The sequence below is a fragment of the Anabas testudineus genome, chromosome 5 (assembly GCF_900324465.2).
Source record: "Anabas testudineus chromosome 5, fAnaTes1.2, whole genome shotgun sequence".
NCBI classification, from domain to species: Eukaryota; Metazoa; Chordata; class Actinopteri; order Anabantiformes; family Anabantidae; genus Anabas; species Anabas testudineus.
The window spans coordinates 13,370,222-13,395,097 of record NC_046614.1 but is presented as its reverse complement, the minus strand read 5'-3'; the positions used below and the strand labels follow the sequence as shown (position 1 = coordinate 13,395,097).

Below are 24,876 nucleotides of genomic sequence, written 5' to 3'. Positions count from 1 at the left end.
ATAATAATAAATAAATAAATAAAAACCACACTTTGCTTCCTGGCCTCTTAGATATCTTGTATTTCAAAGACACACCACGTGTGCCACAGAGGATACAAAAGCAAATTAATCAGCAAGTACAAACCTTCTCATCACACAATTCTCTTTACATTACAGATAAGTCAACAAGAGTTAGCATTAAACTGTGACAGACAGAAGACACACTACATTAAAAACATAGAATTGACTCTAGGTCTTGTGTTTTTTTAATAATCCAGACTTCTTCAAGTCATCAGCACTACGTTTCAGATCAGTGAAAGCCGGAGTGATTCCATTTAAAGTCATCATTTGAGGTATTTTAAAGTAAACCTGATAGTTCCTCAACATGCCTCTCTGTAACTTGTGTCCATTTTAATCAAGTCCCTCTTGTTCATTCATCGTTATGGCTTCTTGGGACAGAATGACCCTCATGAACTAAATCAATAATTTGACATTTTAGGAAATCGCTTTCTGCCAAAGAGCTAGATGAGAAGATTGATACAGCCAGCAGTTGCTTAGCTTAGTGCAAAGACTGGAAACAGTGGGAAACAGCTAGCCAGACAGGAGAGTAACATCAATCTACTCATCAATGAAAGCCAATAGGTTTATCTTCCAAAATATTTTGTTTTTTTTTTAATCAGGCTTCATTAATCCATGGATCAGCTTGACAGCAGTCCAGGTATTTTAGCTCCTCTCCTTGCCGTGGTTGTGCTTCATTGCCCGCTGCCTCATCAAATCCCAGAACAGCATGCTGAGCACTGTGTGAGGGGCCAAGCGCAGGAAGACAGGTCCCATTCCTTTATACAACCCCAGCAGGCCCTCAGCCTGGCACACCTTCAGCATGCAGTCTGAAAAGCCATGGTACAGGCGACCCTGGACGACAGACAGAGAAAACAGTGAGCCTCCCTAACTTTCAGTTTTGAAGTTCACACGGAACATTTAATCTTTTACTATATTATTTATTTAAAGAGACTTTTTAAGCTCACCCTGCGAAACTCATCCACTGGCTGGTTGTAGAGTCTCGTGCTGATGACATCAAATGGTGTCATGCTGATGGCCACGGCGACACCACTGATCATGGCAGCTATCAAAGCGGCGAGCCAGCTGTTTGAACTAAACCACTGTGGGGAAAAGATAAAATATGTGATGACAACCGTTCACTTTCATGTGCAGGGTTTCATGTGAATTGTTTCTAACATCCACCTGGGAATGTGTCGCCCAGTCCTTGGCCGTGGTGAAGGTGGCCAGTTGCGCAGCTGATCCAACCATAACTCGAGGCACGGCCCCATTCACACCCCTCCAAAGACCAATCAAACCTTCTCTTTTATAGATGGTGACAAAGGCATCAGACACCCCCTGAAACACGAAAGCACTTTAATACATGATCCAATAACATGTTTTTTAACTATTGTGTGCTGGTGGTACAGTATACTGTAATAAACGGTTTCTTCCTTTTTGGGAACTATCTGCTAATTTATTAGAAAATATATGCGTACAGTGTGACCCTCAGTTAAATACGAAGTAGTCTGCTTATGACAGACATTTCATGCTGTGTGTATGAAGGTGTATTTATGGTATAGAGGCCTCTGGATTTCATAACTGGTGCTATATTTTCTGTCTGTGTTTTTATCCATCTCTCTAAATGTCTTGTTCTGCTAATATTTATTCTAATTAAACAGCCTATGTGTATGGCAGAATATATACATAATAACTGTACAGATGAATGTTTACACTGTGCTATTGCTACCTTCACTACCAAAGTATATGAGTACCTACTAAATGTACTGATGCGTCTTACTTTGAACGTGTTCGTCTTACCAGGTGGTTATGCTGGTGACCTACTGCTATGGCCTCCATAGTTTGAGCCTGCAGATGGGTCTTGACCTATGAAGTACATGCAGTACACAAGGTTTTAATGTGTATTCAGGTTTGCACAGCAGACTGCTCTGCAGAAAATGAATCCAAGTGCGGGCAAACCCAGACATGTCACCAAAGTTGGATAACCGGAGTGCCCGTGTTGTGTAACAATTACAGGTGACTCTGTTAATGTTCACAAGGTGTCAGTTGCATAACAAGTACTTTGCAACAATGTTGTCTAAGAATTTCTCCAGCGATTAATTTTCATGAAATCATAATGATCAAACTCTCTGATCTTACTCCTGCTTTCTTTATTCACATCATGGAACCAGAAGATACTGTATATTTTAGGCAGCTGTGGCTAGGTTGAAGCAAAGTGCAGGGTATTTTTAGTGATCTAGATGTAGGCAAACATGTCATCACACAATATTGTCTTTCAGCGATGATGCAAAAGATGGTTTAAAATGTAATACTGACTGACAGACGAGGCTGAAAAACAACAACTCTACTTTATGGTGACACTTGAGGATGGTGTGAGTAGTAGAAAATCTTCAACTTAATTGATCTCACCTTATTGATTAAATCTTTTTTGACAAACTAAACTGAGTGGCTCCTGGGTGCGTTTGGCACAGGGACAGATGGGTAATGAAGTGATATATTAATTACCAAAGCGGATGTGTGTAAACTCAGCTTCAGACTAATACTGTCTATGACTAACCTGACTCCACCCATGTAAAGTACGTTTGCCCTACAAGTTCTCCTGCACGTATCCTTTAATGTCCTGCTGTATCATATAACGTTTGTCTAATTGTGTCTGATTTGGAACAATTTTGAACACATCTTACTTTATATGGTTCTACACGTCTGTAGGCACGTGTAACATAACAATATAAAGTAACAGTCCGTCTCTGAATGTGTTAACGTAACATAAGGTTTTGTTGCTGTAGATTATTTGGAGGAAGGTGACCATACTGGCTCCATTAATGGTTTGTCTACCAGGATACAGCTTTGATTGGTGCCAACATTAACTGGTTTCTGTAAATATCTCCATAAAAAGTGTGTTAAACAGTAACCTTCTGCAAATTATGCTGATTCTTCAGAACACAATTACTCTGATCTTCCTGTAAGTCCCGTCAGTAGTTTGGCTGTTGATTAACTGATTTTCTTTATCATGTTACAGTGTGAGGCTGAGTGTGCAGAGTGTAACCTAATCAGATGATCCACTGTCGATGGCACACAATGGTACATGTTTTGACCTTGTGCATACAAACAGACACTTTACAACAGACAAAATGGCTGACATGCAATATTAAAGGCATACACTTTAAATATATCCATAATGTATATGTGCATACGAGATTGGTGTTCTTTAAAATGTTGTATAAATGATGTATCTAAATATATTGTAATTGGCAACAATATAAATTTACCAACAAATGTAACAACTAATTGAATCAAAACTTCCACACAAAAACATTTCATTTTCATTTTCTTTAGTCAATTGAAAACTTCATTAAACCTACCAGGTAGGCTGGTGAGGCGATGAAGGCGCCCAGAGCTCCGGCTCCAGCCCCTGACAGCAGACATCCCCCGGGGCATGACGTGATACCCAGAGTTTCACAATAGGAGTAGGAGCCCAGCCTCACGCCATTCATCACACCCTGATAGATCAGCCCAACTGAGAGTCCCTTCTGCAGGCCCCGGAGCCCATCTGTGCGGCCCACCAACCAGAGGGCTTGCAGGACTCCGCGGTAGTGTCTCTGATAGGATCCCCGTGCACGCAGCTCTCCTTGGAGCTGCAAACGAGTCTTTACAACCTCCAGAGGATTGGTAAACACGCAGGCTGCGCAGCAGGCAAGAGCACCCAAAGCGAAGTCCAGAGGAGGCCACACAGCTGGACGGGGCGGCGAGGGCCCGAATACCCCAAGGGGGACAGCGGACACAGTGGATGCCATACTGTGAGAAGGCTGTGCACCAGGCACAGACGCTTTGGGTGAAGTTTTCAGCAGCTGAGCACTGGTCATCCCGAAAAAACAAGCTACACAGTTCGTCCTGTTGTTCCTTAATCATGTAAACAGGGAGAGTGTGTTGTATTTGGAAAAGAGCAAAAACAAATACTATCAGCTTTTGTGATAACTCATTTAAGATCCCACATGACACTGAAGGTCAGCGTGCTGCTCTGGTGTCGTCCTGAAGTGAGTTTCATAAGCTTCCATGACTGAGGTCCCATCTGCAAGAGAGTGTATTCATGTTAAAAACAAATGTATTTGCAAGGTTCATGTTTGCAAAGGCTCATATCATGGCACAGTTGTCATGCATCAGGAGAAACACATACAGTCTCATTGTCTTCCTGTCACTCAGGCTGTGCCCACATAACAGACATATTTTAAACCTGACAGAAAATAATTCAGGAAGTTAAACTCTAAAGTTTGAACACACGGAAATACAACAGTGCACCTGAAAATGCAAAGCAGCTTGTTTCAACCAGTAAACCAAACGTTAAAGGATGGAAAAGAGAATTTTAGACACAAAAACTGTTACACGTCACTTCTGTCCACTTCAAACACTAACACACAATTGCAGGGACAAACACAGCACTTCAGATAAACACACTCACGGAGAAAACTACTTTCATGTGCCTTTCGAAAAGTTAAAAATTATACCTGGAAAGTGGTTCATCATTCAGAAACTCAGTGTTCAGTGTTTCTATGCAGCTCCATTCTTCCTCTCTGCCCCATCACTGTAAACATGTGTCCTCATTGTCAAAGTCTCCTCCCACGGATTCCAGCCAGAGCCAATACAGTTTCAGTCCTGCCTGCCATCTCACGATTTCCCCGAGCGAGCACGAATCACACAGCTTTGCTCTGCGGCTGGCCCCCGCTCTGGTCCTATAGCAGCTCTCTGGGTAAAAGGTTATCGTTGGTCCAGAGGGGGGTGGGGTGGAGTGTCTGAAGGAAGAGAGAGCTGGATCCAAATCTAGAAATAGGCGCAGAAACGAGGTTACTCTGCCAGAGATAGTATGGATGATCTCAGCAACACAACAAACAAACAAACGGGTTTGTTTTCACTTACACATCATTTGATTAAAAGTTGTTCTAGAAGCATAATTGTTTTAGAGATATTCTGACCACAAAACTAATTCAGAAAACAGAGAGATAACGTGATATAACTACATCTTCATAAGCATTTATTGTGATATGTTTTTACTATAAACTGCATTAAGAATAAATGTTATTTGCAGTCACAATGACTCATCAATGTGACCTTTGCTGTTTGTGCTGCATGTAAAAGAGCCACTAGAGGCTGCTGTGCTGCAGCCCTGTGGAGCACAACTCCTCCAAAAACCAGCTAACTTCCCATCACCCTGAAACCAAATCCCGCTCCTGAGACTTCAAAATTTCTTCCTGACCTAGGAGCAGAAGTAGTTCAATTAGCAGCTGTTCAGCAGCTTTCTATTGTTTCCTATAGTTTTCCTCAACAGATGAGGTTTGCTGAGTTGTTCAATGTTCAAACTTTAAAGAATTTCTATTGATGCAATGAAGGGTCATAAGGACAGAAAGGCTGTGCGTTCACAAGAATAAAAATAAATTTGAATTATGATTTCTTTCAGAATTAAGAGTGACTAGGCAATATAATTATTACAAGATCTCATAATAACCTCTTTATGGTCAGAGTTGGTTGTGTGACAATAACAGTGTTACAACTCACACTGTAAATAGTTTAACAGATAAAAACTCCAATGTACCAAAATTTCACGTGTGAAATTAAATTCTGTATCTGAATTTAATTAATCCAACTTGAACTACTTGACTTTATGTTAACACGACTTGAAACGTTATTGAACTTGACTTGAACTGGAAACTATTGTAATGCCCTAAACCCTTTAATTTAAATAGTTGTTTTACATTTTGATTTCATAATTGGTAACTCCAATTTCCAATTTTTATTACCAAAAAGGACAGTTTAAAAGAAAAGGCATACAACATCATGTAATCTGACTGAAGGCTCCAGAGCAGCTCGCTACTAATGGACCTGTTAGCCAACAAATACAGTGATGTTTCCTAGACCACGCACACAGGATTAAAAAGAATAGCACTCGCAGCGCAGACATGGAGGCCTTTATTGTTTAACTATGTTTATTGTACAGTGCCACATCTCTTACCCAACATGGCCCCCAGCACACATTAGTCAACAACTTTTAACCACCACGGTGCACACCTAACACACTCACACACACACACACAAAACACTCACACTGTTTTCAATGTAAACATTGCAGGCTTAAAGAGTGATACAAAAAGCAAGGTAGTCGTCGACAGTTTCTGTCAACAGCATCCGTTCTTCCACGGTTTGTCACTTTCAGAGTTCAGAGGAGAAAAACAGAATTGTTATTGTCTAGTTGATCACCTTCTGGGGAACAACTAAATAATGTCCTGTTCACTCTACTCACCGCAGTCACACACACAAACTCACACCGTCAGGATTCTCATTCAACCAAATGTTTTTTTTTTTTTTACCAAAGTGTAGTTAAAGTGTTTTATTTTGAATGCTTGCAGTAGGCAGAAGGGAGAATAGTGAATTTTTGAAGTGGAACATCTAACAATAATTATGTTCTTTTCCCATTAATACTTCCAAAAGGAAAAAGGCCTTGTGTGTCAGTTCCCTTGTGTGGTCACAGGTTGGAGCGTCTCTCCCACCTGGAGCTGCATTACCTTTTAGCACGTACAAAGTACAAGGCGTTGGTTTTAGGGTAGTACTTCACATTCTGTTTTTTGTCCATGAGGCCCCCAAATATGATGAGCTCTCCCCTGCCCTGTACCACAGTGTGAAGGCTGGTCTCTGGTGGCCCCGTAACTGCAGCTGGGGTCCCATTCCCATAAACTCTCCAGGACACCACCCCAGCAGATTTGGCCCGGGACACATCCAGCACATACATCTGCATGGGTTTGCAGTTGAGAGACTGGTACAGAGGTTTTCCTACGTTCAGGCTCTGCGGTGGGTGATGGCCGAGACGCCGTGCAATAGGTGGTATAGCATGTCCATCAGCCCCAGCAGCCTGTGGTGGGCTGGAGGATGATGACGGAGGGGTTCCAGGCGGACCTGCTCCTCCACCACTTCCTGCTCCAGGAGAAGCTCCTTGTGTATGAAGGGAAGACGATGACGACGAAGAAGGTAAAGATGAGGAAGACCTGTTTTTCACTGCCTCCAGACCTCGTCGTAAGGCAGCAGGGGACACTGCTCCTGGGGGAGTGTGCGGGGAGCCTGAAGGAGGTGTATGCAGGCCATTGGTGCTGGGCACCTCAGGGTGGTGAGAGGCAGAAGGGGGAGACTCCCAGCCATAGTCTGTGGAGGCAGGCAGGTGAGGGCGAGAGGGAGGAGATGCAGCCTGAGCTGGGCTGGTACGAGGTGAAGGAGAGGATCCATTTAATAACTGGGATAGTGGAGGGAGAGGGGGGCTGTCTGGGCCTTGTGAAGGAGATTGCTGCTGGGATGAGGATGGACTTCCATCTCTGGCACTTCCTCTGGCTGTAGGCCGAGGTCTCAGTGTGCCCCATCGACCATTTACACATGGAGCCTCTTCAACAGCTCCCAGGACAACACCAGCAGCCCCGCTTCGAACAGGGGACTGAGAGCGCAAGGAAGGCGGTTCAGGGCCCAGAGGGGCAGGGGTGGCACTTATGGGGGAGGGCCGGGAGTTAAGACTTGGGCTGAGCGGTGCACGGCCAGATGGAGCCTGTGAGAAAACCACCACACACTGGCCCACCTTCAGGTAAATAAACAAGGTGAAAAAAAGACAAAGACACATTAGTGGTGCATTTCAAACATCCACACACACCACTGACAGATAAAAGAGGCACTCACCCTACAGGCTGGATGACACCAAAGCTCCGGCGCTCCATGGTCCTCGTTTTCTACCTGCAGCTGCTGCCACCTCCAAGGTGGTGCATCCATATGAAGGAGCCAGGCATCTTTAAGGAGCTGTAAAAAAATAAATAAAGAAAGAAAAAATAAAGAAAAAGAAAAAGAAAAAGAAAAGGATAAGTCAAAACTCACGAAAAACATTTCCTAGGAGATTCAGACATGTTCTTGTCGTGTTGCTGGAAAAAAGTTTAAAAAAGAAACTTACTGCATTAGGGCCACCACATCCGCCCAAGATGAGCAACGTCTGATCATCAATCACGATCTAACAGGAAAACATTTATCGGTTATCACTTCAGTTAATATGAGATGTGTAAGCAGTGGCTTCTGAAAACACTTTTTCACAATAACAAACTGGAGTAGGGAAAGCAGTCTTACTGAGTAAACAAAATGACTAGAAAACACTTTGTTAGACTCACTTAAAATCAATCAACAGACAGTATCGTGTAGCTTAAATCAATGAATGAATCTTTACCTGTGACTGGCCTCCTCGTGGGTGGGGTGATGGGCCAGATATGGGTGGTTTGGACCAGGACCACTGTTCCAGATCCAGAACCCAGACTTCATTACTCCTGATCAGAAACAAGTAAAGGCAGAACAACATGATGTGATGATGTGTGACAGCTTTTCTAATACACGTCAAACTGTGCATTAGAGAAATTTAAGACTTAAAGGATGAGACTGGTGTATTTTTCTCTTTCTGAGAACATCTCAAACTACAAATTAGTGATCCTCACCACTACATTAAGTGCCATATTTCTTCATTACAAAAGCAGGGCCCACCTTTCATCAAAAAAAGCTCCAAATGCTAAAAATAGTTTTTATATAGCTTTTTATAGCCTCTGAAGTAAGGTCAACTTTTTTTAAAGGCTGCTCTGCTAACTGCTTGAGGTTTGGCTTACAGTTCCACAAACTTATTATGCATCAGACATTTCATACATATGATATGATGGATTCGTTCAACAGCACTTGTCTGAGCTAGAGTATTCACAAGAAGAATATGTCAGAGACATGCTGTGGGAGAGACAGAGCAATAGCTGAGCATCATAACACAGAAGCCTAAACCAAGTTGTGAATAAATATAACTGGCTGATGCCATATTATTGGAGGTCAAGCATTTTTGCTACCCAATCATCTCAACCAGTTGCAGATTATGAATTTAATATGCAATACATGCGTTTCCATAGCTAATAAAAATGAAATAATGTTCATACATTTGACGTGCTCCTAATGATCCCCCAAACACCACCATGGTGTTTCCAATTACAGAGGAAGAGTGCCCAGCCATAGGAGGAGGTCCATGTGTTGTGACTATACAGTTCCACCTGAACAGAGTAAAAAGAAAGTCAAAATAAAATGATTACACATTAAAAAGTAAAAATAAAATGCACAAATTCTAGCTCCCAGCACTTGAGTGTCTCTCACCAGTTCTTTGAAGGAGAATAGGTGTGGATTTCATCAAAAAATCTTTCTGGTTGGTGCAGTGGGTATGGACTGGGGCGAGTCCAACCCCCAAAGAGGACTAACAAATCTTTGTGCATCACTAAAGTTGCTCCAGCTTTAGGAGATGGATAAGAGCCTATAAGAGAAAAAGATTACTTATAATAAATATTTGCTTAATATGCAGAGGTTCATGGTGTGCATGTGTCTATAAATCTTTAATTCAATGAACTCCAACATAATTGAGTGGAGAAGAACAGTGATAGTCCAAAAAAACTAGCTCACTCCTAGTAGTACTACTTATTTTGGAAACAGAAGTGGAAACAGTAGAATGAAATGGAAAGCATTGCAGTGTTCAGTGTTTCTATGCAGCTCCATTCTTCCTCTCTGCCCCATCACTGTAAACATGTGTCCTCATTGTCAAAGTAAGGTTTTTCCAAATCACTTGATGAAGAACACCACATTAACAATAATTTCATGAGGCCCCATACTAAGTCTGACACTAAAGGCTGCTTGTGGAGGTGATGCACAGTTCCAACCCTTAATCCTTAACGTGCAATTTCATAAAAGACAACCACCTCTAAACTTACTGCAATGAAATGCAAGCACACCCATGAAAACACATTACAGCAATCTCATTTCACCTCATGTTTTTTTTGCCACCTCCTAAACCTGTTTAGCTTCTGACTGCTCTATTCACAAACTGTTGGCATCTACATATAATCCAAGTAAAGTTACTGTTTAACCAGAGCTACATACTGTAAAAAAAGAGTCTCTAATACTTCTACTGTGATCATACCTGAGGCTAAAGGACGGATCCACTCCTTGCTGTTGAGGTCTAGTCTCCATAGATCATTGAAGGCAGCATTGCAGCTACTCTGAGTGCAACCCCCAAACACGTACATGGATTGGTTCAGGTCATAATAACACGCACCTGCAACCAAAAGAAACAAAAATTAGTCACTACAATTAAAAACTAACTTCAGCAAGTGTTTCACAACTTCCTAGTTCATTCCTTGTTGTTTTGACCACTGTTTCCAGTCAGATGGAAGATTTTTCCAAATCTGTGAGCATATGCAGCCATTTACAATAAAGTTGCTGGAAAAGTTTGATCCTAATTTAAAACAACTGTAATTCAAAATGGCCAATGTTTACAAATCAATTACCTTTAACATCAAGAAACATCTGACACTATATTCAAATTATTACAAACTTGTTGTTTAGAGATAAAGTTTTACTTTAGTAAATTCAGCTACTGCATATTATATTTAACCTGTAGAATTCATTTTTTTATTTTGTTGTAAAGCTCAAAAGAATTCCTTCTGCTTGTGTGTGAAGGGAAGAGAATTCAAATTGAAAAGCTGATGAATAAGGGTTTGGAATAGCTTGAAAACATAAACATGGCTGGGTGTTGCCTCCAAAATGTGAACACACTAAATCTATTTTAAGCTCTGAAGAAAGCACACTAGTGCTGAAATGTTAGCTTATGGAATAGGCTGGGCTGCTTTGGTGTCTCTCTTTTTTTGCTGGTTTGCTACATGTAATTATTGCAAAGTATCTGAACACATTAAGAGTTTTAAACACTGCAACAAAGAAATGTACTGTAGTTTCTCTCCAGATAATATAATACATTTGACTTAAGAGCTGAACACAATATGCTTTCAATCGATTACCATATTGGTCTGGATATTTGAATGTAAAATAACATAAAAACAGCAAAATACATTAATGAAATTGTTCAATTGTGTTCAACCATTTATTCTCCATATGAGACAAAACTCTCCAATTCCTAAACAAACTATATATAACTACTTTTGAAGTTTTAATTATAATTTGCTGTATATCGTTAAATTTAACAGAAATTCATACAATGATAAAAAAAGTTTAGTACAATATTACTAGAAGGTCACGGTACACAGAAGCACTAATCACTACCACCTTAGACAAAGATTAAACACAGACAGAGCCAAGTCAAGAGTGAGACTCAAAAGCAAGCTGAACAAAAAGCGGTTCTGGTCCATGTTTTAATCCTAACCATGACATTAAGACAAATATTTAACAGTAGAAAAACAAACGGTGAAGTCTACTCCGGCACACTGTAGAGGGAAGTACATTGAAGTTTTAATAGTTTTGCTCTGTTTACAAAAGGTTCTCTTCCTCCAAAGTCTGGCAACAATGTGGTACATTGCTGTCAGCTAAAAAAGAAGCAACTTCTGTCACTTAGAATAAGGCAGCTCAGTATGAATGCTTACATTTATTTATCTACCAAACTAGACTCCTCGAGTGTTTCCTGTAATCATATCACCATTTCTGCTGAGTCACTCATCACGTCGGATAGCCAAAAGCAAAGAGTAGAATAAAAATCAAGGTCAATCCTGAGATTGCACAAATGTTTACATCCAAATAATCAAACTACAGGCTGCTGCCTCCCTCATACACACCTACACAGGAGCTCCCACTCTCTCTGAATACAGGTTTTACTAGTCTTGTTCTTGCCTGTTTATTAAGCATTATTTAATGTTAATGTTCAATAACATTTCAACCATTTAAAACGTTCCAGGTTACAGCTTAGAGTAAATGCCTTCAACAATTTAAAAAGTCTGTTCCTCTTCTCACAGTTCCCGTATCAGACACTGTCCTGTTATCTAAAGTTACAGATAAAATGAGAACTATTCCCTCAGATCTCGTGTCTGTCTTTAGCATCACTGACATTTCTTTGCGATGTTTCCCGAATTGCATTACCTTCAGGGAAATTGCGAGAACAGATGGCAGTCAGTGCAGAAACAAGCCAAACACAGAGGGCAATAAAATGAGCATAAAAACCCAACTCCATCTGGATGAAAAAAAATTTATATTTAACTACATAACACTAAATAAATTGTACCAGAGTTTTGCATCATCTCTAAATTTAAGATCTTATCAAAAATAATAACATAAAAAAAGAAGAAAAAAAAATCACATTCAGGATGTTTTAAGATATTTCAAGGAGTGTGGATACCTTGTATTGCCCCTGCAGTTTTGAGCCCATCAGCTACACAGTGGTCTATTTTCAGTGTTATTGGAGACCATGAGATAACTAAATGGATTAGGTGTCTGATGTTGCTCTTTTCATGAAGGACTAATCTCATACAGGGCATTTTATCTGCTGTACCCTGGACTCATAATCTGATCCACAGCTAAAATTGCTTTAAAGCATTTCGAGGTACAGTACTTGGATTTGAGCTACTTTGAGTTTGTTGGGAAAAAGTGGTATCAGTCAATCAATCAGTCAAACTTATTTTAAGATAGAACATAGTAAAGTAATGTCTACTAACTGTGTGAAAAGCGCTGCGTTATAGGGGTTCCGGGATATGGGTATGTGCGACTTTCCCACTGGATATTTCCCTCCTGGACAGCTCTCAAGAAACCATGGTAGCACTGGTGAGCAACACCTAAATCAGAGAAAACAATAGTAAACAAGTTAAGTGCTTCCATTTGCAGAATTTATTTAAAATAAAGTATGTGCATATATTACGGTTCATGGTTTTGTTCATGGTGCAACATCTCACCAACAGTGAAGTGAACCAGCCTTCTGTCCAATTCAGATTTACACAAGACTATGTAAATGTAAGAGAAGTACCTTTAATGAGGCGATACCACTGCTTACACACAAGTGCAGCAGTCTTGTGCTCCTGATAAGGTGAGAGGAAGGACAGAATATATTCGAGAACTTCCTCTGGCAACTCCAACATTGTTCGCCCCCCTCCTTTGGCACTACTGTCCATGTTCCCTTCTTGTCGACAGGACCCCATCTTTTCATCTACTTCTTCAGATATCCCAGCAGCCTCTGTACCATCGTCCTCTGTATCCATAGCAACGAAGCATCCATCCTCATTGTCAAGAGAGCGGGACATAATTGTCTGTTGAGACATCGAGAAACATACCCTTAGATACCCTACAGTATTAAATTTGTGCTAATAAACTCGCCCATTTCACAATTGGCCCGTCTACTTCTTACTAGATTAATGCAAATCACATTTGGTGAAAATGAAAACTTGAAATTTAGTCCTAACCAAAAAAAGCCAATGTCACTGCAAGGCTGTAAGCAGTATAACATTTTGTGTCATTTAGCAAGCTTAACGTTAATTGTTACATCCATTGTTTCAAGCGGGTAGTGGCCTTTCTTCAGACTAGACAGCTGGTCCTTCCACACATAACGTTTCTCCTGTATCATTAGCTAACGTTGAATCTAACTGGCTGTCGTTAGCCATCACATAATACATGAAATGCTGGATTGCTAATGCTAATCACCACCTTTAAAGTTAACTAGCGTTGGCTATGCAAATTACTACTTGAAACTCGTGATATGTCAGAAGACTAAACAACAAATTGCTTATGTTACAAAATGTTTATGCTCACTAACCGGCGTATAAACGTTACTGAATCTAACGTCTGGTCTTCAGAGAATATGCTAGCACTGGCTATCGACGCTAGCTAACTTAACATTATCATGAGCATTTAGGCTAACGTTAACTGGCTAACATCAATGAATCTTTAGCTAACGGGGACTACTCATACATTACGCGTTTTCTTTTAAATACACCTGCTTGTGAAACTATGAAACTCCCCTACTTTTCAATAACCTTTATCATGCTACATCCTTTCAGGTAGACCCTGGTAGCTAACAAGCTATCTCATATTTTCAGCCCATCGCTAGTGCTGATAATCTTAGCTAACGCTAGCCTCACAAGAGGCTGTGTGCTGCAATTAGCCCCGTCTAATATCAGATACTTGGTCAGAATTTCCCCTGATATGTTAACATTATCCATTTTTAAGTGTTAAGGCGTAAATAATACCGTTGTTTTAGATGTTGTCTTGTGTGGGTTGTGTGTATCTCTCCTCTTCTCCTCCCCGGTATCAGCTCCGGAGGTTCCTCTGCAGCCTCCAAACAGTCGCCATCTTCCGCTCGGTGAACAGCGTCCTCCGCGGCACAGCGACGCTCCAGCAGCCGCTGAGTGTCTCTGCTGCCAGGGTGGGTCCTCCGTCCGGACACTGCGCCCCCAGCTGCTGTGGGCGAATGTGCTGCCCAGGGGAACACTGTGATTACCCTTGTTTAAAAAAATCACTTTTAGACTGATCCTTAAAGCATATCTGGTATAATCTGATCTTATTTAAATGCAAAAAAAAAAACACATCTACGCCTGCTGCTCATTCTTCATAAAGAGTGCAGGAAATGTTTTTCTCCTGCATCCAAATTAACCAAAGCTGGTCAAACTTCATTCAAATGCATTCTTAGGTGACTTTTATTTTTTAAATATGGTTTGGTTACCAATAGAATGTTGGAAGCTTTCTTTTTGAACTTTTATATATATTTTACTTTTACTTTTATTATTATTATTTTTTATTTACCACCCTTTACACACACACACACACACACACAAGTATGTAGTGGTGAATAACCACTAGAGAATATTTTGCATTTGTTTTTGATTTAATGAAAACAAAATAAATTACAATTTACAATATCAACTTAACAATAGGAGTGAATACACTAATGTCTGGAAAATTCTCTCTATTCTAATTCACTCTAATAACTTATCATTTCGTATGTCCCCTTTTTGCTTTAATGGGAGTCTGCCCTTGAGTTGGCAAGTTTCCTGCCATGTTTGTGTAAAACCCGATGACCTATGTTGTCTTTCATTCAAATGCTTGGCTTATTAGCTGCTGTGTATTTGGGGTTATTAGCCTGCTACAGTGCAAATCCTTCACTACAGAGATGCAAACCAGAGAGTGCATGTGTTCGAAGAATAAGGTGGTACTTCTGCTTTGTCAGGATCTGGATTGGTGCATGTTTCCAACTCCTGAATATTCCCACTACCATGTTTCATTGATATCATGTACTGTGATATCGGTCTCTCTCCTGTTACTGCTGACAATCTGCAAATTGGAGTAAAGTCGGTAAATAGGATTTAGGGTTCCATTGATCTAATGTTAAATACCCATATGTTTTAGTCTTAGTCCTTTAATTCAATTTTCATGTGAAAGTCTTAAAACAAACACTAAAATAGGTTTGCTTGCTGTAATAATTCTTTGCTATTAATTCAGGCCTTTAAGAGAACCCTTTAAAAGATGGTTCATGGTGACATTATCTGCAGTTCTCCCCTGTGAAAAACAAAACATTAGAAAGTCTGTCTGAAAGGAGCAGACTTTGTAATGTCACAAAATTACTACTAGAAACACAAAGAGGGAATTACTTATATTTACATATATTTTAATATCTAGTTGGTTTGGTTAACTTAAACGTCTGAAATCATATTAGATTTATGTAGATGATTTAGAAAATAATATATTTAAGACCATTACACAGCAAGCAAAATCTCAAAAATTCAGATTTTCCTCTGATGATTGTGGACTTTAACATTTTTAGGTTTTACTATATCTGACTACTGTTTTTATTGACTATTATTAAATTTGACGAACTTGAAAGGTTAGGTAAAAGAAGCACTTTAGGAAATAATCTTTAACAGGCCAGTTTTAACAGGAGTAATGAGGGTGTTACATGTTTTGATCACTGAAACAAACTTAAATTAGTGAACTTTGACGCTGTTGATCTAAACTAACATTACAACGTCATTTCCCTTCGTCGGTGTCAGCGGTCACTCTTTTACTTGAGAGTCGTTTCTCAACAAAGTGTTAAAACCTGGTTAAAAGTCATAAATGTTTTCTGTCTGAGTGGTGTGCGGACGACACCAGTGGCCGATTGAACCACAATGAACGTGACACCAGATTTGAAGTACCAGCAGCAGTAAGCTAGCAGGCTAACAGGTAGCAGGCTAACAGGCTAGCAGGCTAAACACGCGGCCAGGGACGGGTTTGTTAATCCGGCTGTTCAGCCTTCATCTGATCACCGAAACCCGGGACACGGAGCTTCCCACAGACCGGTGTACACCACCGTCTCATGTCCTATGCGTGGACGGGCTACAGTTAGCCGGCGGAGCCGAAGAGGTAGTTAAACAGCAGCCGTCCTGTTCAACATGGAGGATGAAGAGGTTGCAGAGAGCTGGGAAGAGGCGGCGGACAGCGGGGTGAGAAACGGAGCTACACTGCTCAGATCAGCCACTTAACACCCGGTGTGGACAGGCAGACACCTCGCAGGGATCTGTGTTACACTGGATTTATGGTGCTCGGATATTTTTTCACGTTTGTTTTCATGTCGTAAAGCAGTCTGGCTTCCTGGCTGAGTCTTACAGGCCTCACTGTCCCGTAGTAAAGTGAGACCAAGCCTGGCTTCTCGTCGATTTATTTCAAAAACACCTTTATTTTTTTAATGTGTGGGGAAACCCGAGGGAAATACACAACAACAACTTATTTCTTTTACAGTAGACGGTTCGCTAGACGACCACCATTGTTTAGACCCGCCCATTGCGGAAATGAAGGCTGTGCTGAGATGAATCATTACAGAACTGGACCAGTGTGTTGAGTCTGAAGGGTTAAAGAGGTTTAAAGAGCAGACCCGGTGGTTTTATAGCATGTGATGGTAGATGAATATGGGCTGAATGATGGCACTGGATTTGGTTTCAGGTTCATCCCTCTTGTGGTATCAGTAACTCTAAAGGGATTAAAGTATTTACTCATACTTTAAACTCATACCTATTAATAATACTGCCTCTCTGCACACAAACTGTTTATTTATGGTCAGGTTCTATAGGCTTTGTGTCACCTCACAGACAAAAAGCTAAAGTAGTTATGTTTGCGTTGTTTCCGGTTGCAGAGTATTTACGTCGTCAGTCGTAGGTGACCTATTAGTGACCAGCAACTAAACAGAAACCCTACAATAGTTAGGGATTCTAACTTTGTATTGTTTAATAATATTGCTTCAGTACTTACTTATATATAGAGCAACTTAGAAATTTGTATCTTGTTATCTTGGTATATTATTGTACTGACTGTATTGCTCGATGAGACAGATAATGAACATGATGTAATACGTGCATCTTTCTCCTCAGGAAATTGAGAGAAGGCTTGAAGCAAAGCTGAAAATAAATCAGGAAGCAAAGTAAGTAAACTGAACAATTATTGAACATATGACTTGAATATATACCTGCATTTTTTTCCAATAATATTATTCCTCTCACACTTTCTTACCTGTTAAGGAAGTCCAGCTTGGGTGTGGGTGGTTCACCTATGCGAACTGCTATTGTAATCCAGGATGAGTCTCTGCCTGCAGCACCGCCGCCACAAATTCGAATTTTAAAGCGCCCTTCAAATAACGGCACCACAGGAAATCCTGCATCCTCGTCTCGTCCTTCTCAGCAGATGAAGTCGTTGGCTCAGAGAGAGGCAGAGTATGCAGAAGCTAGAAGAAGGATTTTAGGCAGTGCCTCTTCAGATGAAACACCTCAGGACAATCCGGGCCAGGACAGGTAAGATATTAACAGTAAGGACAAAAAACTAGATTAATATTAGAGCAGATAATATTATATTTATTCTTATTTATTCCTTTATTTCTCCTCATATCATTAGGCCAGCTCGTGTGAGTGCGCAGCAACCTTTAGAAGCAGTTCGTCCAAACAATCATGTGATCCGTCAGCCCACCGGCCCAGATGGGACCTCAGGCTTCCGACTCTGCAGATAAACGCGAGCTGCCTTCTGCAAGGAAACAGCTGTCTCCCTGAGAAGCCATGAAGGGTGGCAGTTAATGGGGTGTTGTGTGGTGTGAAGAGCAGGGTGGTGGGATTACATTAGAAGTATGAAGCATGGATCGAGATGAACCTCTCCACTCTCTCTACTCTGCTTACCGGCATGGTCTTTGCCTTTCACCTTGTCTTTTCCCTCTGTGGGACTTTGCAAGGTGTTGGCAGAGAACAGCCTGAGATCTCAAACCCGTTCTGTTCCACACTGTGAACAGGCTTTTGCCTCACATCCCTACACACTGTGATACTTTAATGTACCATGAGGTGCCCTATGATTTTTAAAACTGATTGGCCGGCAACGCGCCAGGGCATCAGTTATCTGTCTCTTCAGGGGGCACAAGAAGAGCTCGTGAATCTGGAAGGAACGAGCAAAGGAACGAGCTGGCCTTTCCGCCAATGGACTGTGGAATATGGCTGGGTGTCCACCGGGACGGTGCCGTCGGTTTGCTTGGTTCCGTGGAAATTAAGTGCTTGACAGTGTCAGGTTTGCTGTGTGTTAGCAGCTTGGGTGCAAGGTAATAGAAAGTCATACTGATTTAACTCTTTGAATAAAAGTGCCCTGTGCTCAAAAGTGTTCCACTGCTGTAGTTGAATAGCAGCGGCAGTGGCCCAGACCAGCACTTTCCAGAGGGCACAAGCCTCTGTTTGGCTCTGGGGGGCTATAAAAAGAAATGCCCGGTGGGCACACAGCCTGTGGCCAAAGATTGTAGATCCAGAAGGACAGATTGTCACTAAATCTAAACTTATTTGAGCAATAATTATAAAATTATTCCCTAGATTTTTGATGTATTGCCCAATGATCTGTGCTGTGTTTTGTTTTAATCAGTTAACATTTTTTCATGTGTGTGTCTTTTGTTTTTGTTACATTGTGTTTAAGTCATGAGATCAGTAGTTCAGACAGCCTAGAAGATGTAGCTTGCATTGGAAATATAATTGGTAGTGTCATTATATTTTATAAAATTGGAAAAAGTTGGATCAGTATTCGTATTGGAAATCTTGAGTGAACATGCATCACTTCCCTGTTATAATATGAAAACCCAGCAGAAAATGTAATATTTTAATCAGTGTCCTTTTAAAACGAAGCCAAAGTCCACTGCTTGGTTTGGATGAATCACCGCTGGCATTTTTCACGCAACAGGATTCGACCACATTATCTCTTTCTTCACCTTTAATTGAAAATATGAAATCAATAAACTAATGAGGTACCACTGCTGGAAATTAGCAAATTGATTGCAATAAATAAACAGGCAGCAATTTTTTCAATGTTTTGACAGTTCAATGCCTTAAATTGTAAATGATCTCTGGTGGCTCTCTTCACTGGTTATTGTATGTTCACCTTGCTTTTTTGCGCATGTGATAGGTTTAAGTCATTGAATAAGTTGTAAAACTGCCTATTAGAAATATTCATAATACGTGTGTTGAATCCCACTATGACAGACATTAAATCACAAACAATCTTCAAAGCAGCAAGCAAGTGCATCATGGAGCGAACCGATCAGTGTGGCTGCATTTGTATCTTCTATTCAACATCAGTAGCAGCTAAAAATAAGAAACTTGACGAAGTGTATTTTTCTCAGAGTAAAATTGAAAAGGGTTTGTTTCTTTATGAGATAGTATGTTGTTCATTGCAGGTCTAATATGAGAATTTCTGTTTAATGAGATAATACACACTGTTAGAGTGACCTGTGATGCTGTAACATCACTGATATCCATTCGTGTCCTTCATACACTATACTCAAGGATCCGGTTCAATTATTGCAATTAAAAAGATTTGTAACAATTTTAAGTGGATAATTTAAAGCAGATAACCGTCTTGTACCTCTGTGGTTTACTGATGATACTTTTCAGTCAGTCATAGCTATCTGCCCAGTTTGAGGCTGATTTGATGTCATTGTTATTTTGAGATTTGGAAAAACACAATTGAAAGCTGAATACCCTTTAATAAACACACTTTAAAAAGAGAAGGTAGTCTGCATCTTGTGTTATTCTCTGATTTATATGACAAATTATTATCTTTATACAGCAGTTTCACTGCAGAGCAAAAAGTTTTGAAAGGAAAGCAAAAAATGCAAAAACACCAGCAAATACACAGGAAATATACACAAATGTATCCTTATTTAAAATCCTTGCACAATCATGTCCTACTGACAGAAGATGTATTTTGACTGATATACATGTGCAGTGTAGATGTGTGAGAATGGATAGTCTGTTTGATTGACACCTCTCTGACTCTCTTGTTAGCTTTGTTGCACACATTGGTTAGAATATATTGTACAGTCCAACACCATGGACTTTAATATTCTCATTTGTGCATGCAGTTTAATGTTCTGTATGTTGCAAATGTTACAATCCCCCTTCAGAATGACTGTGACTGTTCGCAGTCCACAAGAAAGAGAGAAAAAACGTGGTGGTCGGTCTTTTATTTTAATTCTAAATACTATAGTTCTCTTGCAGTGTTGCGGTTCACTGATTATTAACACTGTTGAATGAATCAAAATGAAAATGAATTAGGCACAGATGTAACAGTTGTAATCAGGAAGATTGTCCCTACAGTGGATTCATTATTTTTCTTTCTAATTGTCTGAGATTATTTGGAGTGAAAAGTGTTTTTTATTTATTATTATATCAGAATACATAAAGTTTTTCATTATATAGAAACGCTGTATAGTTATCTATCTATATTTATCTATGATGAATCAGATGGGACTAAATGAGTGACCCTGGGGGTCAGGGGTCACCTCTCCCTCCGCTCTCCCTGCGAGCTAAACCCCGCCCGGCTGGGTGACACTCCTGGCCGGACGCGGCGCTGTTTGAATCGAGCACCGCCGCTCAGCCCCGCCGTGGTGCCCATTGAAAGTCGGAAGTTGTTTTCTAGTTAGTGAAACTTTACAAAATGGCAGAAGACAACAGTTATGAGTCGATGCTGTGTGTGAAACCGGAGGTCCACGTTTACCGGATCCCGCCGCGGGCGTCGAACCGCGGATACCGGTGAGACCGCGTCAGCGTCAGCCAACGTTTCTAACTGTCGAGTCAGCTAAGCTAGCTGTACGGCACTGCGTCCATTATCGGACGGACCCTGTTAAGATGCACGTTTGTGAAGTTTAATCGACGACTCACAGCCAGTAACTACAACACGTTTATCTCCAGATAACAGGGATATAACTGTTACACAGCCTGACGGTTTTATGCGATAAAGACGCTATTTCTGCCTTCTTGAACAAATTGACTGCTGTAATGTGATCACGGAAATCGGAGGCTGTCATCTCGATAAATGTCCACACGCGTTTCTTTACCCGCAGCTTCCGCCAGTTTTTATTGTAATAAAACAGTTCTAGTTGTGAAAAACATCACAGGGGGCATAATGCTGATAACTTTAAGTTTGGCCTTTTATTAACAGAGGAACCTTTATCTGTCCGAAAATGGATGCGTAGGTTCAGAGTTGACGCTAGCGGTTATTGCTACGTCGGCGAAGAGTCAGTAAAGTAGTTTGTTTGTTATAGTTCTAGTATGTAGTTTGTGTTTTATTTGCCTAAACAATTATAGGAAAAAGTTATAATATTAACTAATGTTAACTCAACCTGACGGTGCCATAGAAATGCCTGATTAGCTGAATCCACTCCTCATTGTACTGTGTTAAAGCTAAGGTTTGTGTGGTGGGGACACAAACACTATTCCCAAGGTCCACAACCTAGACACTTTAGTTATGTTTTCTAAATGTGTGGCTTTAATTTGTCTTCTGCCTTTGAATCAAACTTCTTAGGACTAGGTTTTTGTTTTAATACTGAATACTGAGCTCATCTCAGGACACAGAACCAGCTCCGTTTCCATTTCAGTCCTAAAAATGTCTAATTTCACTTCCTCTTCCTGTGAAGGCTGTAAAGCTGCCTGCATGAAATCAGTGATTGAGGTGGTAGTTTCTGTGTAAGAGGATTACACAAACCACTTTAAAACTCACATGTGTGTTTCCTGTTTTTCTAGTGCTGCTGACTGGAAGCTGGATGAACCAGCATGGAGCGGCAGGATGAAAATCACCGCTAAAGGCAAGATGGCCTACATCAAGCTGGAGGACAGAAACACGGGTAAACAGAATGACATCTTTCAACTTTACGTGAGGTTGTGTTTTCCACTTGTGTGTATCAGTGTGAATTTGAATCAGTATGAGGGAACAAACAATATGAAGAAGACCATTACCATGTTTCTGCCACATGTTTGGCTAAATAATGGAGACTTGAACTGTGTGACAGCCAGTACTCACTATTTTCCTTGATTATTTACATTGTAGAAAACAACCTTAAGCAACCATTTGGTGTAAATTTGCTCTATGCAGGGGAGCTGTTTGCACAAGCTCCAGTCGAACAGTATCCAGGTTCAGCCGTTGAAGCCGTCACAGACTCGAGCAGGTATTTTGTGATCCGGATAGAGGATGGAAACGGTAAGTCACTTTCATCAAAAAGTACTGTGTTGTTTCTTTAGCTTCTTGATTTTCTTTCTGCTGAAAGGTGTGAGGCAGAAGACAGGAAGTGCTTAAACTTGTTTTTCTCTTTACACCTGCTTCCTTAAAGGACGTCATGCCTTTATCGGCCTGGGGTTCGCTGATCGCGGAGACTCATTTGACTTTAATGTTGCTTTACAAGACCATTTTAAGTAAGTCACTCTTTCATGGTTTAACTTGATCCAAAATTAATTTAGGAAAACTTATCACACTTCCAAATTCATTCTCTAAAGATGGGTGAAGCAAGAAGGTGAGCTTGCAAAAATGGAAGCTTGTCAGAGCACAGCACCTAAACTGGACCTGAGCTTCAAAGAGGGACAGACGATCAAGATCAACATTGGGGTGAGCATGTGGTACTAACATTACACATGTGAAGTGATACCAGTAATCAGAGTATAATAACATTTTATCAAGAAAAGAGGAACCATTTAGATGACATTCACGTCTTTCTACTACAGAACATCAAGAAGAAGGATGCAGCTGGTGCCAAACTGCGGCCGATGGGTGGCGGTCTGCTCCCACCTCCTCCAGGAGCAAAGGCTGGAGGTGTCATACCTCCTCCTGGAGGACAACAAACGGTCCCAGCTGTTCACACTAACACTGGTGATCACACTGCTTTTGTATCAAAACAGTTTTTATAACATCGTCACATCATGTTAACATCATTCATTCCTTCCATAATTGTTTTTCTCCCCATGCAGCGCCCCTTTTAGACTTCAGCTCCGCCGTCCCTGCAGCCCAGCCCAGCTCTGACGTGTGGGGGGATTTCACATCTGCAGGGTCCAAGTAAGTTTTCTGTGCAGTAATCCATCTTGTCCATCTGCCATATTTGTGTTAGTTTTGATTGTTTTTGAGTCGCTCCTCACGCCGTCATCCCGGTCATCCTGCACCTTCTCTCCACCACAGCTCCGGCAAAGACGCTGTCAAGTCAGGATGGGTCCAGTTTAGTTGAGTTGTGAGAAAACATGCGCACACTCAGGATCCACACATTCCACAGACAGGAAAAATAAAAAAAGCTGAAAGTGGGGAACTGTTAATATAACTTGACTGGGTGATTCACCGCACTTGCTCTGTAAAGAGTCAGATCACATAAACTACAGCCCGCTGACCAACACACTCTGGAGGATCAAACAGTGAAATGTACGTGTTGTTGTTTGTTTTCACACAATCTCTGCTATGCAGTAGGATCTGTCTCTGATTGTAGTCGTCAGGTAACCACTAAACATCATTATTGGAGTCTCTGCTCTCTTTGATATTGAGGGTTGAAGGGAAAGATTTTCTTACACTAACCAGGTGAAAACAAATTGATTCACTGCCTCAAAATCAAATGTTCCTTTATTCTAGTTGTAGTTTTTAGTCCTTTGACTGCTAATCTGTCCACAACCAGATGTGATTGTGTCTCTGTTCCTTGTCTTTACATCATCCATAAATTTTCCTGCTCCTGTCACAGCATCATCTCATGACATCGACATCAATCATCCTAATGTTTTTTTTTTTTTTTTTTTTTTTTGTCCATGTTGTGTTGAGCTGTTTTCCAGCACGTATGTTTTAGTTTTTCCTATCTTTCTAGTTTTTGTTTTAGGAAATCTGTCAAAGCTACATTGATATTTGAGGACTAGTTTTACTTTAAAGTTCCTTTCATTAGAAAACCCAAGAATTTGTTGTGTTGGGGGGGAGTGATGATTGCCAGTTTGTCATTCAAAGTTTGTTTTGTTGGTCTGTTCATGTGGGTATTTGTGTTCACCCTTCATATGTCTTTGCCTCTTTTTAAAATGTGCCTTTTACCAAATAGACATTTCCTTGATTATGTCGATAATTAGCTTTGACTGTTTGATTAAGTGCCTTTCTGGAAAAAAAAAAGATCTAAAATGTACAAAATATAAACCTTTGTCTTCTTGTAAATAAACTATATATTTCGTTGGCCCTTGTTGTGATTGCTGTGACCCGCTCTGCCTGTGAAAGAGGATTCTCCTTGGTACGTGACATTTTCTTTCATTATGGTATTTGTTCCAGCCCTTTTAACTCAGTGTTTACAATACAAAGAGAACAGCAACACAATCAGAGACAGTAATACACAGTACACACAGTAGTACACAAAACTGTACTTACTCCAGCAAACTCTGCCCTGAAGTTGATTGTAATGTCCCAAAGATTTGACAGTTTCCTACTGAATCTTTTCCACTTTGCACCAGAAAGGAGGTGTTAAAATAGTAATAGAGGCTAATACAACATTTTATTTATTTTTATAACTAGTTAAGGAGTTAGAAGTGTTGCTTTATAAAGTCTGCACTGTGTTTTAATCGCTCCTGTAGAAATAACGACTGAATAATCGAAAGCTTAAGATTAACTGCAGTCTTCAAATGCAGATCTTTGACATTATTACAGTAATGAAAATGTTTGCTGAAACATTTCTAATTGACTAAAAAGCCGTGTTAAAGGTGAAGCGCTCCACATCATGCGGTATTTGAGAATCTGCGC

At 40.5% G+C, this 24,876-nt stretch overlaps 4 protein-coding genes across 4 annotated transcripts; 2 read left to right on the top strand and 2 right to left on the bottom strand.

Moving 5' to 3' along the window:
* Nucleotides 1-34: 34 nt before the first annotated feature.
* On the bottom strand, nucleotides 35-4,894 carry slc25a34 (solute carrier family 25 member 34). Its single transcript, XM_026348340.1, has 6 exons — nucleotides 4,539-4,894; nucleotides 3,399-4,105; nucleotides 1,837-1,902; nucleotides 1,222-1,374; nucleotides 1,005-1,139; nucleotides 35-891 (listed from the first exon to the last, which is right to left on the bottom strand). Exons 2-6 carry the CDS (start codon nucleotides 3,897-3,899, stop codon nucleotides 703-705), a joined length of 1,044 nt encoding a protein of 347 aa, XP_026204125.1. The 5' UTR covers nucleotides 3,900-4,105; nucleotides 4,539-4,894; the 3' UTR covers nucleotides 35-702.
* A 965-nt stretch (nucleotides 4,895-5,859) lies between these two features.
* Nucleotides 5,860-14,320, bottom strand: fbxo42 (F-box protein 42). Its single transcript, XM_026348319.1, has 10 exons — nucleotides 14,070-14,320; nucleotides 12,854-13,133; nucleotides 12,549-12,665; nucleotides 10,034-10,168; nucleotides 9,220-9,373; nucleotides 9,009-9,119; nucleotides 8,270-8,366; nucleotides 8,003-8,059; nucleotides 7,738-7,854; nucleotides 5,860-7,639 (listed from the first exon to the last, which is right to left on the bottom strand). Exons 2-10 carry the CDS (start codon nucleotides 13,125-13,127, stop codon nucleotides 6,584-6,586), a joined length of 2,118 nt encoding a protein of 705 aa, XP_026204104.1. The 5' UTR covers nucleotides 13,128-13,133; nucleotides 14,070-14,320; the 3' UTR covers nucleotides 5,860-6,583.
* A 1,523-nt stretch (nucleotides 14,321-15,843) lies between these two features.
* On the top strand, nucleotides 15,844-19,805 carry LOC113154260 (SUZ domain-containing protein 1-like). The gene is made up of 4 exons (XM_026348358.1): nucleotides 15,844-16,298; nucleotides 17,220-17,269; nucleotides 17,367-17,636; nucleotides 17,737-19,805. The coding sequence occupies exons 1-4, from the start codon at nucleotides 16,248-16,250 to the stop codon at nucleotides 17,846-17,848; spliced, it is 483 nt and encodes a 160-aa protein (XP_026204143.1). The 5' UTR covers nucleotides 15,844-16,247; the 3' UTR covers nucleotides 17,849-19,805.
* Nucleotides 19,806-20,727: 922 nt separating this feature from the next.
* On the top strand, nucleotides 20,728-24,320 carry necap2 (NECAP endocytosis associated 2). Its single transcript, XM_026348349.1, has 8 exons — nucleotides 20,728-20,894; nucleotides 21,885-21,985; nucleotides 22,234-22,338; nucleotides 22,469-22,550; nucleotides 22,632-22,740; nucleotides 22,857-23,001; nucleotides 23,100-23,184; nucleotides 23,305-24,320. The coding sequence occupies exons 1-8, from the start codon at nucleotides 20,800-20,802 to the stop codon at nucleotides 23,348-23,350; spliced, it is 768 nt and encodes a 255-aa protein (XP_026204134.1). The 5' UTR covers nucleotides 20,728-20,799; the 3' UTR covers nucleotides 23,351-24,320.
* The last annotated feature ends 556 nt before the right edge of the window (nucleotides 24,321-24,876 follow it).